The sequence below is a fragment of the Schistocerca piceifrons genome, chromosome 2 (genome assembly GCF_021461385.2).
Source record: "Schistocerca piceifrons isolate TAMUIC-IGC-003096 chromosome 2, iqSchPice1.1, whole genome shotgun sequence".
In the NCBI taxonomy this organism is placed as follows: Eukaryota; Metazoa; Arthropoda; class Insecta; order Orthoptera; family Acrididae; genus Schistocerca; species Schistocerca piceifrons.
The window spans coordinates 425,374,601-425,395,023 of NC_060139.1; the positions used below are offsets into that span (position 1 = coordinate 425,374,601).

At 38.2% G+C, this 20,423-nt stretch overlaps 1 protein-coding gene across 1 annotated transcript in view; it reads right to left on the minus strand.

Annotated features, from left to right (window-relative positions):
- Positions 1-20,423, minus strand: part of LOC124776714 (ATP-dependent zinc metalloprotease YME1L-like) — a 94,612-nt gene that overhangs the window by 51,562 nt on the left and 22,627 nt on the right. The window contains exon 4 of the mRNA XM_047251826.1: positions 11,405-11,575. Within this exon, the coding sequence (XP_047107782.1) occupies positions 11,405-11,575 (171 nt within the window). The remainder of the gene's footprint in view (positions 1-11,404; positions 11,576-20,423) is intronic.

The window sequence follows — 20,423 nt, forward strand, 5'->3', positions numbered from 1 at the left end:
ATTACTACCATCAGCCCACTTGTTTTTGTAGTTACAGTTTTAGCGCCTATCGTGGCAACAGTTCTGTTACTCGGCACATCAAATGTCGGAGGAGTTTCATTCATATTCCCTATTTGGCTTAGTTCCACACTGGTATTCTTTCAAAGTTTAATAATAAAGTGATGGAAAAATAATATTTTCTCTTGTGGCATTTTCTGAGATATTTTGGTTTTGGTTTGGATGCTAAGTCCATGATGCTTCATAAACTTGTAGCACTAACCAACTGCACCCTTAAAGTCTGTCAAGTTTCACTGCAGCACTAGCTTATGAGCATGTAAGTGAATCATTTTTGTTAATTCCAGTGCAATTTTGAGGGTGTTCTTGAATCAACTTCAATATGTTATCACCTATTTTTGACCATTTTGCATTCAGTCTTCTATTTGCATATTTAATCTTTCTCATTTTCTTTCAGCCAGCCAACCATGAATGGGGTTTTTTTTTTTCCCTGTTGATGGAGGGTTGAAATGTTGCTTACCTGATCTGTTTCCATGTCATTCTGCATATGCTATTACTTTCAATTTACAGTTCGCATCATACATCATATGAATATCTTTTTTATTTTTTTCTGTTATGAAACTAGCTACTAACAAAAATATTGTTACTGTTATTTAGATTTCCTTTATTGGTGTTTGCTTTATTTCTTATTATAGGCACAAGTAGACATCTTTTACAGGCACTTGCTTTATTTCTTGCCAGCAGATACAGGCAGCAGTAATGGCGCAGTGCTGTTTACTTGCTGCCTAGTGCCAGCTGAGGAGAGCCAGTACTCTGTACCTACGATTGCTGTGATTTTCCGCATGCCTGTGCAAGCAGTTTTGTGAGAACTGTCCTGCCATGGCACTGTTACTGCTGGCAGCCAAGCTGCTGGAAGACTGTACCCATCTCCTCTATTGATGTTGGTAGGTCGCTTGGCTATTTTGATTGCCTTTCTAATCTTCCTCCTCACAGTAAGTGCGGTTTTGCCAGTAAGCGGGCTTCTTGAAATATTACCCGTTTGCCACACTCATCCTGATGTTCCACCACCACTGACTTGGAATGTTGTCTTACACGGATGCATCTTTCATGTCCAAATACCATGTGCTAATCAGCTGCCCTGCCACACCTACGTACATTAGACTGCACTCACAGCCCATTTTGTAGACTACAGTAGTTTATAGCTTTGCAACTGCATCTTTCATTGGGCCAAGAACATATTTTACTTCGTTGCTGCTTCAGAAAATTGGGTTGATATCTGCTTGGCAGAGAAATTTGAACACTTGTGGAGTGAACCCTTGTATGATGATAAGGCAGCTTTTGTGCTTCCTTCTGCTCTTCCCTATGCCTTCATCCGTTGGTGCCGTAGTTTTGTCTATCATCTACTTCCAATAATCATTGGCTCCAAAGATGGACCTGAAGTTTTTTAGTTTTGTCTTCAGATGTTCTTCGTTGCTGATCTTGTGGGTCCTCTTGGCAAAGCAACTTGCACAGGCACACAGGAGCACACCGTGGCCATAAGTACGTAGAGTACTGGCACACCTCAGCTGACACTAGGTAGCAAGTGAATAGTGCCATCCCATTACTGCTGCTCATTTCTCATTCATCTATTTTCACTAATGACAAGAAAGAAAGCAAACACCAATCCAGAATGCTTTATTTCTTGTTATTTGTGGAAATGGACAAACACGAATAAATGACATCGATCATAGATTTTCCTCATCCTCAGTACCCAATCAGATTATGAAAACAGCTTCTTAGACTAGTACATAAGAACTTTTATCGTGCAACAGTAAAATAAACGCTCTGAAGAAGGCCATTTGCAACAGTGACTGAAACGTTGCAAAATTTTATGTACTGAAAATGTGGTCACATGCCCTGAAGAATTTTACCAAGAATCACATTAAATGTCCAATCATTTTGTGTTTACATTAATTTTTGAACAAACTAAGTATACTGAACACCTTTTAGTAGTTCTGTAGGGAAGTTGCTCGTTATGAATTCCATAGAATTACGTAAGTTATTTGCGAGTCTTCTAGAATTTATTAATACATAAACATGCCATCGGAAACTTTTGCACCAAATTTGTGCATACTCTGATGTTGCATTGCTAAATATTATCACATTCCCTTTTCTTTAGTTTTGTTTTATTAGAAAAAGTAAGAAAAAGTTTTGTTTATTTTGGAGATGCTCTGCATAAGGTTTAAAAAAGTGCTTGAAAATACCACTGACACAGATTCAGATTATTATACTTAATAGATTTTCTTTTTTTACGTACTGTAGTTTGGTATACTTGCCACTATTTCTATTTTTTGTCTGTATCCAATACTAACCCAGAAATTATTATGATAATGGGAATCCAGGGTGAAAAAAATTCAAGAAGAACATGCTTGTTGGTGGCTGGCACCAACTATTAAAATGCAGCATGCATTAGGCACTAATTGGTACCAATCCACCCATTCAATTATTACACACATCCACCAAATAATCTATGAATTAGTGGTATATTGTTCTGATTTTTTATTGATAAGCAAGAAATTTGTCACTTTTTTACACTAAGTAATTTGTTTTGTTTACTAGTCAACTTGAAGATCATGTAGGACAAGGGTGTCTCACTACAATAATTCTGAGCAGGGCATATGGATTGAGAAACGTTGCTTTTCATTCAGTTTGAATCCTTGCAAAAACACTGTTACAATCCTTTTGCAAAAAGAAATCGCGCTATTAAAAACAGCTTATATGGTCTTGACAAAACCAGAGCAGCTGAATTAAGAAGGCTCATTTTACGCCAGAATGATGTTCAAAACAAACATGTTATTCCATATCTTCCTTGAAGGCTTCACAGGCTGGTGATGAACAAATGGAACCTCCAGAAAATGTTAATTCAAATTTGTGAAGTCTTGGACATTGTTCTCTAAAAAGTTAGAACACCTCTAAATAAAATCCACAAGGCCATAAACAGTGCAAGATTTGCTAAATACAAAGTAAAATTAGCAGGCAGATTGTAGCTGTTGATGTGTTTAAGTTGGGTATATTTGTACAAGATTCTAATGATACAATGTTGACTACGATCACCTATTATTTCTTCAAACACTAACACTTGTTCCAAATTTAGCAATACTTGGTAAGAAGAAAGGAAAAGACCTTTCTCACACCATAAGCAGTGGAGTTTTAGATTTCAAATAGGACGATAAATTCAGCCAAAATGAAAATGCGTTAGCAGACATATATAAGTTTTCTTCTTTATTTTATTTTATTTTTTTCAGAACTACTGCACATATTTTTTAAGCATCTTGTACAAAATGCAGATGTTAAAGATGATGAGTTATGTACATTTAGCTGTGGTTCTTTCAAACTCATTTTTTAAAATTTTATACAGAGAATCCTTTAAACAAACTAAACTGTTCCCAGTTAAAAAATATTTGCTTTTTCTAAAAGGAGAACAAGAATAAAGAAAATGTGACCTAATGATATTTAGCAATAAATAAGTGTGCATACTTCAATGTTGATGTACAAATTACTGATGACATATTCACATATCAATAACTTCTAGAATACTCAGAAGTAGCTACTGTAGTATGGTAGAATTGATGACAATGATACTCTGTGGAACTAATAAAAGGCATTCAATACATTTAGTTTGTTCATAAATAGTTGAAAACTTGTCACAACTCAACTTTGAAACTTTATCAGGAGAACCTTTAATCCTAATACCTCGCTTACATTACCAGCAGTTTCAATTTTAAACTGCCTTAAAATTGGCGGAAACTGTTGACTCCCACGGCTCTTTACTGTTACCCACTGAAAGCTTTATAAAATCATGAATCTTTGTACCTGGCGTTCACTTTTATACCACTCAGTTTTACTCTGTAAGGAATATCTGTGCAACATTTCATTCAGATTGGAGGTGGTCAGATGGAGACCACTGGCCCACTCAGCTGTGTTTCAAAGGAAACAAGAAAATGTAGCACTAGTAAGACATAAAAAAGATCATCGAATCTGAACCAACTAGCCTGAATCAGAAAATGCTTTGTTTCACAAGCTCCTCTTACAGCATGAAATTTTAATCACAAATTCAGTTTTATAAGATGAAGCGGACAAAAAGGAATACAAACGTCTCAAAAATGAGATCGACAGGAAGTGCAAAATGGCTAAGCAGGGATGGCTAGAGGATAAATGTAAGGATCTAGAGGCTTATCTCACTAGGGGTAAGATAGATACTGCCTACAGGAAAATTAAAGAGGCCTTTGGAGACAAGAGAACCACTTGCATGAATATCAAGAGCTCGGATGGAAACCCAGTTCTTTGCAAAGAAGGGAAAGCAGAAAGGTGGAAGGAGTATATAGAGGGTAATGTACTTGAGGACAATATTATGGAAATGGAAGAGGATGTAGATGAAATGGGAGATATGATACTGCGTGAAGAGTTCGACAGAGCACTGAAAAACCCGAGTCGAAACAAGGCCCCGGGAGTAGACAACATTCCATTCGAACTACTGACGGCCTTGGGAGAGCCAGTCCTGCCAAAACTCTACCATCTGGTGAGCAAGACGTATGAGACAGGCAAAATACCCTCAGACTTCAAGAAGAATATAACAATCCCAATCCCAAAGAAAGCAGGTGTTGACAGATGTGAAAATTACCGAACTATCAGCTTAATAAGTCACAGCTGCAAAATACTAACGCGAATTCTTTACAAACGAATGGAAAAACTAGTAGAAGCCGACCTAGGGGAAGATCAGTTTGGATTCCGTAGAAATATTGGAACACGTGAGGCAATACTGACCCTACGGCTTATCTTAGAAGCTAGATTAAGGAAAGGCAAACCTACGTTTCTAGCATTTGTAGACTTAGAGAAAGCTTTTGACAATGTTGACTGGAATACTCTCTTCCAAATTCTGAAGGTGGCAGGGGTAAAATATAGGGAGTGAAAGGCTATTTACAGTTTGTATAGAAACCAAATGGCAGTTACGAGAGTTGAGGGGCATGAAAGGGAAGCAGTGGTTGGGAAGGGAGTGAGACAGGGTTGTAGCCTCTCCTCGATGATATTCAATCTGTATATTGAGCAAGCAGTGAAGGAAACAAAAGAAAAATTAGGAGTAGGTATTAAAATCCATGGAGAAGAAATAAAAACTTTGAGGTTCGCCGATGACATTGTAATTCTGTCAGAGACAGCAAAGGACTTGGAAGAGCAGTTGAACGGAATGGATGGTGTCTTGAAGGGAGCATATAAGATGAACATCAACAAAAGCAAAACAAGGATAATGGAATGTAGTCAAATTAAATCGGGTGATGTTGAGGGTATTAGATTAGGAAATGAGACACTTTAAGTAGTAAAGGAGTTTTGCCATTTGGGGAGCAAAATAACTGATGATGGTCGAAGTAGATAGGATATAAAATGTAGACTGGCAATGGGAAGGAAAGCGTTTCTGAAGAAGAGAAATTTGTTAACATCGAGTATTGATTTAAGTGTTAGGAAGTCGTTTCTGAAAGTATTTGTATGGAGTGTAGCCATCTATGGAAGTGAAACATGGACGATAAATAGTTTAGACAAGAAGAGAATAGAAGCTTTCGAAATGTGGTGCCACAGAAGAATGCTGGAGATTAGATGGGTAGATCACATAACTAATGAGGAGGTGTTGAATAAGATTGGGGAGAAGAGAAGTTTGTGGCACAACTTGACTAGAAGAAGGGATCGATTGGTAGGACATGTTCTGAGTCATTAAGGGATCACCAATTTAGTATTGGAGGGCAGCATGGAGGGTAGGGATCGTAGAGGGAGACCAAGAGATGAATATACCAAGCAGATTCAGAAGGATGTAGGTTGCAGTAGGTACTGTGAGATGAAGAAGCTTGCACAGGATAGAGTAGCATGGAGAGCTGCATCAAACCAGTCTCAGGACTGAAGACCACAACAACAACAACAACAACAACAACAAGGTAAGCAACCACGGATTTGGAATTTACTGCATTTTGATGCAACTGACATTTGTGTATTTCCTTGTTGTTACACTATCTGTTTTAATATTTTTGGTATGTTTTGTTTAAGAAAGCCAATTAATCTCTCACCAATGCTGGTTACCAAGACTTTTCTGTGTGAATCTGCTATCTTGCTATCAAATATTCTTCCCGTTGGGGAATTTATTCTTTAGCTGTAGCTCCATTACTTTATGAAACACCTCTTTCATACGATCATTCTCAGCTTCACATAGTGAATGTGAACCAATGACGGCAAATTTCCATTCCTGAGTCTCCACACCTGCACAGAAGAATTGTTTATCAATTTGTTCGAATTTTTCCACTGATTGTTTTAAAAGAGTTGTTACTGACAACTGAAATGTTAGCCTTGCCCTTTCTTCCTATTTTACTTCACTATATAGTTCAATGAAATTTGCTGAAATCAGCACTGCTGTTTTTGTTTTTATGGGTACTGTGATGCTCGTGTAGTATACACCTGTGTTTCTCCTGAAACTTTACCATCATCCTTTTGTTTTGAATTTATTATATACGTTCAGTATCTTTTCCCATTTGTCTTGTTGTTTCCAATTTCAAGCATCTGGCCTTATGTTGGAAGCCTCTCACGGAACATCCTCTTTGGAAAACTGGGTTGTTGTTTAGGTTATCGGTCCCCAGATGAGCTGTCTTCATCCACCCCGCCCTGCTGTGGGCACTTTCTGGCTTCATCTATATACACGATCCAGTCACATTAATACGACCACTGTCTACGTTCGAACTGAATGCGCAATAACCACTCTCAAACAGCAAGTCGCAGCACTAGCAGTGGCAGGTATGTGTAGTGATGTAGTGTGACGGACACATGCAGGATGTAGTGCAGTCATCATAATGCAGAAACGGAGCAGTTTATCCGATATGCAACAGGACGTGATTGCTGGCTTTTGGGCCAGCAGTGGAACATTTCCAAAAACAGCTAAGTTTGTAAACTGTTCGCATAGTGCCATCTTTAGAGAATACCATGCATGGCAAATGGCATATCCAAAATCAGTGCCAAGATAACTGTGGTGCACCACAAGCCACAAATGACAGGGCTGAATGACAACTGTGGAGATACGTATGGGTGAATAGATGTGCAACTGACAGTCAGATGAACCAAGGTGCTACCAACAGAGTCCCCATGACTTTTCAGTGAATGTTGCTGCATATGGGCATCAGCAGAAGGCATCTGGCTCTTGCACCCATGCTTACCACTGTTCACTGGTAACAAAAGATGCAATTTGCGTGCTGGTGATGAAGGGTGCAATATGCATGCCAATACCGCAACTGCATGTGCACTGAGTGGCGACAGATGGGCTTTTCAGATGAATCATGTTCAGTGCTTGATTGGGCAGCCGGCTGTTGGTGTGTACAGCACGAAACGCCTGAACGCAAACACCCTGCAACAATCATCATAAGGGTCGAAGTTGGAGGGACCATTATGGTCTGGGGAATGTTTTTGTGGCATTCACTGGGTGATCTCATCTTTCTGAAAGGCACAGTGGATTGACCCAAGTATGCATCTATCCTTGGGGATCATGTCCACCGCTACAACAAGCTCGTTTTTCCTCGGCATGATGACATCTACCAATAGGACAATGCAAGGCGCCAAACAGCTTGCAGCGTGGGTGGTTCGAAGAGCACCATGATGACTATAGTATACTTCCCTGGACACCAAACTATCCAGATTTAAACCCAATCAACAATCTCTGGGACCACCTCAATCGGGCTGTTAGCAACTTGGATCCTTAACTGAGAAATCTAGGTACCTTCCATCCACTGACTATCTTCCTGCATGTCTCTCAGCCATCTGCATTGCAAAGGGTTCTTATTCGGGCTTTTAACAGAGGGTCACAATGTAACTGGACAGTGCAAATAAAAATGTAAGTATCCATTTGTACAAAATCATAATTCTTCGTAAGTTCTTCATCGATTCGTTTGAAATTTTGGCACAATGGTGCATTTGAATACATGTGTTTGTATGTATCTTTTTTTAGTGCACCCTACAGCAAAAAGAATGACACACCATGAAGCGATCATCAGAAATCAAAAATCAGTAGAAGTTACATATGTACAGATGAAAAATGACTACCACTTCAAAAAAATTAGATGATTAATTCAAGAGAAAGAGCTTCACAAATTCAGCAAGTCAATAACGCGTTGGTCCACCTCTGACCCTTAAGCAAGCAAGTTATTCAGCTTGGCATTGATTGACAGAGTTGTAGGATGTCCTGTGGGATATCGAGCCAAATTCTATCCAATTGGCTCGTTACATCATATAAATCCTGGGCAGGTTGAAGAACTCTGCCCATAATGCTACAAATTTACTCAAAAGGAGAGAGATTGGGTGACACTGCTGGCAAAGGTAGTGTCTGGCAAGCACAAAGACTATCAGTAAAACGTCTTGCCGTGTGCAGAAGGGCTTTAGTTTGCTGAAATGTAAGCCCAGGATGGATTGCCATGAAAGGCAACAAAATGTGGCATAGAATATAGTCAACGTACTGCTGTGCTGTAAGGGGGCTGTGGATGACAACCAAGAAGGTCCTCCTGTGAAATGAAATGGCACCCCAGAGAATCACACCTGGTTGTGGGGCCACATGGCAGGTGACAGTCAGGTTAATATATATGAATGTTGTCCAGAGTGTCTCCAGACACATTTTCGCTGGTTGTTGGGACTCAGCTCGAAGTGGAAATCATCCCTGAAGACAATTCTATTACAGTCAATGAGATTCCAGTCCTCTGATGACCAGTGCAGACATGTCTGGAAATGTCCTGCACAGCAGTGGGATACCAACCTGACTGCCACCTGCCATATTGCCCGACAACTAGGAGTGAGGGTCTGGGGTGCCATTTCATTTCATAGCAGGACCCCTTTGGTTGTCATTCGCGGCACCCTTACAGCACAATGATATGTTGATGATATTCTACAGGCAGTTTTGTTGCCCTGCATGGCAAGCCATCATGGGCTTACATTTCAGCAAGATAATACCCACCTGCATGTGGCAAGAGTTTCTATTGCTTGTCTTCATTCTAGCAAAACCCTACTTTGGCCAATAAGACCATCAGATCTCTCCCCAATTATGAACGTTTGGAGCATTATGGGATGAGCTTGGGATTTGGTGATCTAATATGTCAACTGGACAGAATTTGGCACGATATCCCTCAGGAGGACATCCGGCAACTCTATCTACAGCTACATCTGTATAGATACTCTGCAAACCACCATACAGGGCATGGTGGAGGGTACCCAGTGACTACTACTTGTCATTTTCTTTCCTGTTTCACTCGCAAATAGAGCGAGGGGGGGGGGGGGGGAAAAGAAAAAAAAAAAGACTGTCTGTATGACTCCGTGTGAATCCCAGTTTCTCATATCTTATCTTTGTGGTCCTTAACACACAAGTTATGTTGGTGGCAGTAGAATCATTTGGCAGTCAGGTTCAAATGCCAGCTCTCTAAATTTTGCCAAGCCGAATAACTGCTTGTATAAGGGCCTGAGGAGGAACAATGCATTACTGACTTGCTTAATTTCTGAAGCTTCTCCCCTTGAATAAATCATACATTTTTTTGTCATTGCAATCATTAAAAGGAAGCATTATTACAAAAAAACATAGAAAAGTTCTTGATCAAATTACTTAAATTCAAATGAACATTCAAATAAACATAGACTACTCTTAATATAAGTAATACATAAAATACATAATAGTAGAATGTTGTTAGCAAACAGGAAAGTTGTATTTGTGGCTTATGATTTGAATACCACTACAGAATATGAATGTGCAACAACAATAAACAAGGTGCAAGATCAGTGGGAGAGGAGGGGGGGGGGGGGGGGAATAGACTATAGACAGGGGAGAGAAGCACATATATATATATAATACTAATACACATTAGAAACATGGTTTCTCTGAAATTTCTTTTCTATTTAACCAGAGAAAGCCAAAGTAGCACATGGCCTTGAACAGCTAGTTTCAAATGAATTTTCTTTGCACAGTCAATATCTTGCCTGTTGTTCTCATTGGAGAAGTTTCGTTAAATTTCAAGAACTCATCAGATAAGACACGACAACAAACTCATTCTAATGTAGGTCCTGGAAGGAGCCTCATACACAGAAGTAAATGATGAATAAGACAGAATACCTGAAAGAGAGTTGTCTATATGACTTTTTTTCTGTTTCTATCAGTGATTGCTACTTAAAATGTTTATTGCATGTGTGGGCATATATTTTAAAATAAGTTTAAATTGTCATTTGCAAAATTACTGATGACAAAAGAATAAAATTTACACTAATATATATGATTCACTTACAACAATCTAAATAATACAATCATCACCATCATTGACAACAAAATCAATCAACCCTTGATCAGAGATTGTTATATAAATTCACGATGAATAAGCATTGTAATGGAACAGGTCAATCACTCATCTTTAGCTAGGTATAGTACTTTTTGATACATTAAAAGAAATTGATTATTTGACACACTCCACATATTTACTATACAATACAGACAAGTACAAAACTGTAACTTTGCATTCGACATAGTTTTAATGACATCATTAAAATAGTTTTGTACCCTAAAATACAAAATGTGTGTATTCAAAAAAGGCTCTAACATAAATAATACTATTATTTTTCAAAAAACTTAATTACTTTTCATATATTGGATTTGTTTCAAAATGTATTTATTGAATTTTATTTCCATTTGAAGCCGCTGACACTTCAAATTTTTAATTGTAAACTTTTAAAATAACTTCAAAAGACAAGATTACTGGTAGGTAATTCACTTTTTACATAAAATAATTTCTTTCATACATGCTTAACTTTGCCCTTGTTGGTGAGTACTTAATTGGAATATAAGTCATATGAAATTGGTGGGAAATAACTGGACTTCGTGCATCACGTTGTACTCTGCGTTTCAGATATATTTGAATGTTGAAATTGTGATGTCTTATAATGAAGAGAATTAAATGATCTTGTCATGGGTGGCCAGCAGTTTTAGCTTGGGGGACACTTTGTGGAAGCAGAGGTTAGTGAAGGGCATACTTTTTAAAATTATAGTGTGCATTAGTGAACTTTGCAGTTCAGAAAATGTATAAGTTGTTACAGCAACCCACGGGCCACTCTTTGCCCAGATCTGCTCTATGTGAATGATAAAGTGCCAACAAAAAGCTATTTCAACATACATATTTTGATTCAACAAACCTGAATACCCTCCTGCAATCAGAAATATACCTCTAGTTGTTGAGATAACAAAGATGTAGAAATAAATCAAATGATGACAACAACTAATGAAAATCATTAATTTAATTTTTATCACAATCTTTATTTTATTGAACGTATTAGTGATCACTGGCAGAGGAAAGAGGCTTGAACATGCAAAATATTCAATTTAAAAGCTGACCTTTCAGTCTTTCTGTTTCAGAATCAACTAGTCTATCAATATGGCCATCATGGGTAGTGCTGCCGGGTAAATTTGGCTTTAGTGATTCACGTAACCTTAAAATCAGGCTAGGATTTCTTGCTTTTTCAGACTGTATACTACGTTCTGTCTTGAAACCCCTTGCTGAAACACCTGTAAAAATTGCAAGAGGCAATCAGCTATTGCAACACATACGAAGAAAGACAAATATACAATGTTTTCAATGACTCAACTGTGCAAAATATAATTTAAAAGGCAGTCTATAAAGGTTTTTAAGTGGGCAACACACCATCTACCTGTATGGTGTCCATCAATCTTTCACAACTTCAGTAGTATGCCACATTTTGATATAACATACATTACAATAATGCTTAACATCTATATAAATTCAGACCCTGTTTGCGGATGTACAAAATTATTCGAAGGGAAGAATAATAAGATAGCTACACACTGTCTCTTTTAAATTGTTTGTTGACCACAATACTACCTGAATATCACTTAGCTGAAAGCTATAGAAGATTGTGTAATACAGGTTTTGAATATGTCATACCTACAACATGTAGATACATGTTATCTCTCTGAGGACACTACTCCAGATTTATTTTCCCCCCCTTCCAACACTATGTTTTAACTTAGAACTATTATTCAATTTACTTTATCTTTTTACAATAATAAACACCATCCTTCTGTGTACCTACTGCTCAGTCCCTCTAGAAATGGCTGATGCTGTTTGAGTTAGACTGCATGACCGTATAGTTGATAGCACCAGTATTTTTATTCGTGGCATGTCTTCATTTACTCTACACATTATTATGACCAATCTAAGAGCTATTAGGTGTTACTGTGATGACGATATATTTATTGAAATTGTCTGCAGTTACACTGAACAACTTCTAGTACCTCAAACCGCCACTGCACCAACTCTGAAAAACTCTCAACACCTTCTACATTGGCCCATTTAATCTCCCTGTATGCAAAAACAATTCCTCTTGAAGCATTTTTTTTTTTTTATTAAATTTATTTTTCACTCACAAAAGTAAGCTTTGATTTCTGAGTGATGTATACCCAGTTTTCATACACATTATGATGTGCTTTTGCATTTGCTGTGTAAAACTTGACACTGTAACATCTGCAATATTTATCTACTTCAGGTTGAGATGCATGTGACTGCTTCTCTCTTCTGTCAATATATGCAATCTTGAAATAGTTTATAAATGTGTGTTTCAAAGTTATGTCATATATGTACTAAATTGTAATGTATGTCTCTGATTTGCACTTAAGAAATGTAGTACTGTATTGAATAGAAAAGCTGGAAGGAAGCACTCTAAAACGAAATGATTTAGGCAAGAATGAAAAAGGCAGAGGAGCACAAATAAAAAATTATAAAATGTGCTGAACTTACTATTTACATGACTGACATTGTACATATAGGACACATAAGGCTTATAAGAAGCCTATGTAACACATTTCTGTAAGAAATACACAAAACTGTACAAAAAATAATTCAGTCAGTGAGTTTGAATTTTCTTCCATTTCAAAATAGCGCACAATGACTATTCCTGTTGCATAATTAGTACAAGTAACTGATTGCCAATTAAGCCTTATTGATTTTTTCATTTCTGTAATCAGAGTGCTACCTAGTTGTCCAGTGCTTTGTTGCTTATCGCCATATTCGATGATTGGGTAGATGGTTGTTCTTTACTTATGTATGGCTCTTAAATGGTAACATAATGAAATATGTGCTGCCCTTTGCAAAGCTGTACACTGTTACTAGTTTTCAAAGGTTAGTTCTTAGTCTGTTGTAGTTCACATTGTACTGGACCTGCCTCATCCACCAATACATCCATAGAGACGAGTTCATACCACCCACTCTGTCCGTCAGGTTATCCCACTTGTCATGGGACTGAATTGTATCTTTTGATGCAATAATTTACCAACAGCCATATGTATTGCATAAATTTATTTTATGAACTTCTTATGTGCTACCAGTTTTGGCATTACATTGATGCCATCTTCAGGCCCCTGTACAATGAGTAGAACAAATGTACTATTATAAAAAAATATAGAATATACATTAACAATTGACAGGTATCATCCCAAAAAGACATATTGCATATCATTAAAACTATACGCAACATTAGGGCAAATATGCTTCTGCCTATGTCATGCTGTTGTTAATATTTTTCAGTGTTTTACTCGAATATAGCATGGTAGATGAACACATGTATACACTACTATTCACAAATCCATACCACACAGTTGTAATAGGCCATGCAACACAAAAATCAATGTACTGCATACAATCATATGTCTAGTGGAAGTGTGTGTGAGTGTGTAAATAATAAAAAATAAAAAATTAAAATACAAGAAAATGTGACATAACCATGTCAAAATATATAAGTCACATGTGTGTAGCCTAGGTCATATTATGTGTGGTACGACAAATAGCTGCCGCAATATTAACGATAAAAAGCATAAAAGAATTTGTCTTAATAAAACCAATTGCATTCACGAACTAAACCAATGCAATCGTACTATAGAAAACCATCAAACACCTGGTCACCGTAGGCACATCGTTAGAACCCGTATGTTAGACCACCCCGCGCTGTGCTGAGTGGATTAATGCAACAACAGTATCTGACTCGTATAGTCATAGTTACAAAGAAGATTCTCTATCTCTGTATATCAAAAATGTCTATCTCCCTACATATAAGTCCTATACAATTATGTAGGATTATACCAAATGGAATCGAACGAATGAAAAGGAAAGGAAGAAAAAGAAAGATATAGGGCGCGGCAAGCCCGAACATAAACCTCAAAATGAAATGTATACCATCCCTAAGACTAAGGGTACCACCTGTAACCATGTCAAATCATTCTCCAGGTTGCATTAAGGCCGGGTGTAGTAACACATGAGATGACTATCAGATTCTTAAGTACATCATCCAGTGTCATCGTATTTCGTCTAATGACCTTAATGAGTTGGAAACTGTCTGCATGGGTCAAAATGTCTTGGCACCTAAAACCTGGTAAAAATATTTGACTAGCTAAAATAAAAAAAATAACGAATTTATACACATCAGCTAAGTGTCAAGAAAATGCAATGTTACATCAAGTATAAAACTGTTTAAGTGGCAACCCAAGGGTGCAAAGACAGGTGAACAGTACAGTAATCCAAAGGGGTTGGAAAATGATGCTGGACACATTTGAAAGTTATGGCAGTGGACAACTTCCACAGGTGGGGAACAAATGTAGTATTGACCCACATGTGCCTTATATTGGCAAATATCAAAATAGCATCTAAGTGTGGTATGTAAAATTCCAAAGTATAATACTGAAGTCCCCATGATCATCAGTACTCAAGTATTATAAGTATCTCATTTGGTGATGTATGGCAACATTGACCTAACAATATCTATGAGAGTATCAGTAATTTTGCTGGTACATCACTGATTACCTGGACCAACAAGTTAAAATGTAAGTCACTGCCTATTTATGCATACTTTATCATTAAATCCTGACAGGCTACCGCCTATAATGCTGTGTCTGTAAACTGTTCATCCTTCCTAGATACCAGCTAACCACATACTCACTGTGGTAAATGCACCCTTATAACTAAATTGTAGTAAGGTTATAGGAACAACTAACAAGAAAATTTTATCAGAAGTAAGTCTAAAACATCATCTCTAACGTTAGCATATAGCTGTAAAGACTCACTGGCCTCAAATGTATCGAGGCCAAGTAATTCAATGGGGACGCAGTGGTTCGATTAAGTTCAAATAATACAGATCTGATGCGAACCAAGCACAAACACTCAACATCTACAAGTCAAAACTAAAAATATAAAAAATATGTGAACTTCAGATAACAACCCCCTAACTTCGGTGTTGATGGCTACCTACACCTTATTCTAAACCACTAAATATTGTCCATCCTGTCACTTATATCTACATCAGGTGTTGCCGTGATATTAAAAGTCAATACTCGCATTTACTAAGATTCATATGGGAAGAGGTTGACAGACGAAATGCAAACATTGCGTAACCCTACTGCCCAACATGCCAGAGAGGTGTCGGAAATAACTGAACACAGTAAACATTATGAAAAAGCTGTATGAATAATCACCGCCTAAAAAATTTTTGTATCGGGTAAGATATTTATACACCAGAATCTAACTCTCACGCTACTTATAACCTTTCAAGCACCTTCTCTAATACATTACTACAATATTATGATGCATAATCAAAGAAGATCATAATTAGCATGTTACAGAGTAAAATATATCACTCACCACACGTCAGTCTTAAAATCGCTGTACATGGAAGGAGCAATATAACTGGATCCGTGAATCAAATCTAAAATACAAAACAGTGGGGTAAATGATAGAGTTTCAAGAAGACATCAGCACACTACATTTTATGCTCGACATACCATTATGCAACAGCTCTTGGTGACCAGGTGACACAGACTCAGGCGGTTTGCAAACATCGATGTGTTTTGACATGGTTATGTCACATTTTCATGTATTTTATTTTTTTATATAACAAACTGTTGCCTCATCAGGAAAGAGGGAAGGAGACGGAAAGACGAAAGGATGTGGGTTTTAAGGGAGACGGTAAGGAGTCATTCCAATCCCGGGAGCGGAAAGACTTACCTTAGGTGGAAAGAAGGGGTATACACTCGCGCGCGCACACACACACATATCCATCCGCACATACACAGACACAAGCAGACATTTGTACAGGCAAAGAGTTTGGGCAGAGATGTCAGTCGAGGCGGAAGTACAGAGGCAAAGATGTTGTTGAAAGACAGGTGAGGTATGAGCGGCGAAAATTGAAATTAGCGGAGATTGAGGCCTGGCGGGTAATGAGAAGAGAGGATATACTGAAGGGCAAGTTCCTATCTCCGGAGTTCTGACAGGTTGGTGTTAGTGGGAAGTATCCAGATAACTCGGACGGTGTAACACTGTGCCAAGATGTGCTGGCCATGCACCAAGGCATGTTTAGCCACAGGGTGATCCTCATTACCAACAAACACTGTCTGCCTGTGTCCATTCATGCGAATGGACATTTTGTTGCTGGTCATTCCCACATAGAAAGCTTCACAGTGTAGGCAGGTCAGTTGGTAAATCACGTGGGTGCTTTCAGACGCAGCTCTGCCTTTGATCGTGTACACCTTCTGGGTTACAGGACTGGAGTAGGTAGTGGTGGGAGGGTGCATGGGACAGGTTTTACACCGGGGGCGGTTACAAGGGTAGGAGCCAGAGGGTAGGGAAGGTGGTTTGGGTATTTCATAGGGATGAACTAAGAGGTTACGAAGGTTAGGTGGACGGTGGAAAGACACTCTTGGTGGAGTGGGGAGGATTTCATGAAGGATGGATCTCATTTCAGGGCAGGATTTGAGGAAGTCGTATCCCTGCTGGAGAGCCACATTCAGAGTCTGATCCAGTCCCGGAAAGTATCCTGTCACAAGTGGGGCACTTTTGGGGTTCATCTGTGGGAGGTTCTGGGTTTGAGGGGATGAGGAAGTGGCTCTGGTTATTTGCTTCTGTACCAGGTCGGGAGGGTAGCTGCGGGATGCGAAAGCTGTTTTCAGGTTGTTGGTGTAATGGTTCAGGGATTCCGGACTGGAGCAGATTCGTTTGCCACGAAGATCTAGGCTGTAGGGAAGGGACCGTTTGATGTGGAATGAGTGGCAGCTGTCATAATGTCATGTCTGCTTGTGTGTGTGTGTGTGTGTGTGTGTGTGTGTGTGTGTGTGTGTGTGTGTGTGTGTGTGTGTGTGTGTGTGTGAGAGAGAGAGAGAGAGAGAGAGAGAGAGAGAGAGAGAGAGAGAGAGAGAGTGTGTATACCTTTCCTTTTTTCCCCTAAGGTAAGTCTTTCCGCTCCCGGGATTGGAATGACTCCTTACCCTCTCCCTTAAAACCCACATCCTTTCGTCTTTCCCTCTCCTTCCCTCTCTCCTGACGAAGCAACCATTGCTTGCGAAAGCTATAATTTTGTGTGTATGTATGTGTTTGTTTGTGTTTCTATCGACCTGCCAGCGCTTTCGTATGGTAAGTCACATCATCTTTGTTTTTAAATATATTTTTCCCGCGTGAAACGTTTCCCTCTTATATATATATATATATATATATATATATATATATATATATTTTGCATGCAGTACATTGATTGTTGTGTTGCATGGCCTATGAAAGCTGTGTGGTATGGATTTATGAATAATAGTGTATACGTGCGTTCATCTACCATACTATATTTGAGTAAAACAGTGAAAACTATTAACAGCAGCATGACATGGGCAGAAGCATATTTGCCCTAATGTTGCAAATAGTTTTAATGATATACTGTAGGTCTTTTTGAGCCACTTACACAGTTAACATGATACCTGTCAATTGTTAACGTATGTTCTATATTTTTTATAATAGCACATTTGTTCTACTCATTGTACAGGGGCCTGAAGATGGCATCAATGTAATGCTGAAACTGGTAGCACATAAGAAGTTCATAAAATAAATTTATGCAATACATATGGTTGTTGATAAATCATTGCATCAAGAAATACATGCCAGCCGTTGTCCCACAGTCCATACCGAATAAACGAAGATTGAATTGTATCTGTACTACTTCTCCAGGTTCAGAACTTACATCACCAATGGATGCAACACACTGCTTGTGTTACTGTTACCAAACTGACTGCAACTATTTAAGACGTATTTAAAACCCAACTGAAAAATTTTGTAAATATTAAGGTTTTGACTACTAATATGCTGACTTCAGATACCTGTCAATTTTTGACAACCTGCTTATTCTCATAATTGTTTAAAATATCTTTTGATGATGTCAATTGCTAATCTCATTTCATCAGTAATATTTGACAAATTGTTTAATTTCTTACTTATTTTTAAAAGCTATTTTACTGACTCATAAGGTTGCTGACTTTTATTTAAATAAAATATTATGCCTGTATCAACTATGAATGCTGCTTTCTTGCCTTCTGGCATCTCTCCATCCAATCCAGATAACGATAGCTGTAGGAAAACGAGAAGCATCACTGTAGAATCAGAAAAAAGCAACCCACAGGTGATAGTATTAAAATCCTAATGGTAAACTGCCGGAGAATTGCAACAAAGTGCCACAGTTTGAAGTGCTAAGTGTACATTGAAAGGATATGCAAATCAGAAATGGAGGTGGTGTATTTGTCACAGTAGACAAGAAACTAAAATCCATTGAGATATAAATTAAAGCACATGTGAGACTGTTTGGGCAAGATTCAGTATCAGGTGCGGGCAAATACTAAATGCCTTCTCTGAAAACTACCTAGAACAGGTAGTTAGGAAGCCCACTCATGATGGAAATATATTGAATCTATTTGCCGCAAATCGACCTGACCTCTTTGGGAATGTCCATACAGAAAGTGGCATCAGTGGCCATAATGCAGTTGGGGCAACAATAATTGTGGAAATACAATGAACAATTAAAACAAGCATGAACAATTAAAACAAGCAGAAAGACATATATGTTCAGTAAACTCAATAAAAAATCTGTAGTGTCATACTGCGATGAGAAACTTGATACTTTCAGCACAGGGCAGGAGCATGTACAGGAACTCTGACTCAAGTTTAAATTAGTAGTTGATCATGAACTGGATAGTTATGTATCAACTAGAACAGTTCATAATGGGAGGGAACTTCCACGTAGAGAAACTTCTAAAGAAACAGAGATTACTGTGTAATAGGTGTAAAATGAAGCTTAGGGCTATAGATCGAGATGCCAAATGGAACACATTTGGCCGTCAAGAGAGCAATGCGCGATGCCTTCAATAGCTACCATTGCAGAATACTATCAAGTGATCTTTCACAGAACCCAACGTAATACTGGCCACACGTAATGGTAACGGCTGTTAGTGGCACCAAAGTTAGTAAAATCCAGATGAATTGCCCCAATTTAATCCTTGTACCACTGAAACAATGAATGAAATAAGTATTAGTGTCAGTGGTGTTGACAAACAGCTGAAATCATTAAAACTGAACAAAGCTCCAGGGTCCTACTGAATCCCTGTCAAATTCTGTACTGAATTTGTGGCCGAGTTAGCCACCTCTTCTGATTATATTCTATCATAGATCCCTTGAACAAAAAACCATGCCCCATTCTAGGAAAAAGGCACAGGTCACATCCATCTACAAGAAAGGTAGTAGAAGTGATACGCAAAACTACTGTCAAATTTCCTTGACATCAATTTCTTGTAGAATCTTAGAACATATTCTGAGCTCTAATATGATGAGGTACCTTGAATAGAATGACCTCCTCAATGCCAACCAGCATGGATTCCGAAAACACAGAACATGTGAAACCGAACTCACTTTTCTTGGATGACATAGTGAAAGCTTTGAGTCAAGCCAATTAGATAGATGCTGTAAATCTTGATTTCCGAAAACCATTTGACTCAGTACCACACCTACAAATATTACCAAAAGTATGATCATATGGGGGTATAAAGTGAAATTTGTGACTAGGCTGACGATGTTTTGGAGGGAGAATACAACATGTTACCTTGGATGGAGAATCATCGTCAGATGTAGAAGGAACTTCAGGTGTGCCCCAGAGAAGTAGGCAGGGACCCTTGCCATTCACGTTGTTCATTAATGACCTTGCAGACAATATTAATAGTAAAATAAGACCTTTTGCAGATGATGCAGTTATCTACAATGAAGCACTATCTGAAAGAAGCTACATACACATTCAGTCAGATCTTAATACGATTTCAAAGTGGTGCAGAGTTTGGCAACCTGCTCTATAAATTCAGAAATGTAAAATTTTGCAATTCACAAAACGAAAAAATGTATCCTACGACTATAATGTCAATGAGTCACTCCTGGAATCTGCCAACTCATACATATATCTGGGTGTAACACCTTGGAGGGATATAAAATGGAATGATCACATAGGTTGAGTTGTGGTTAAAGCAGGTAGCATACTGCAGTTTATTGATAGAACACTGG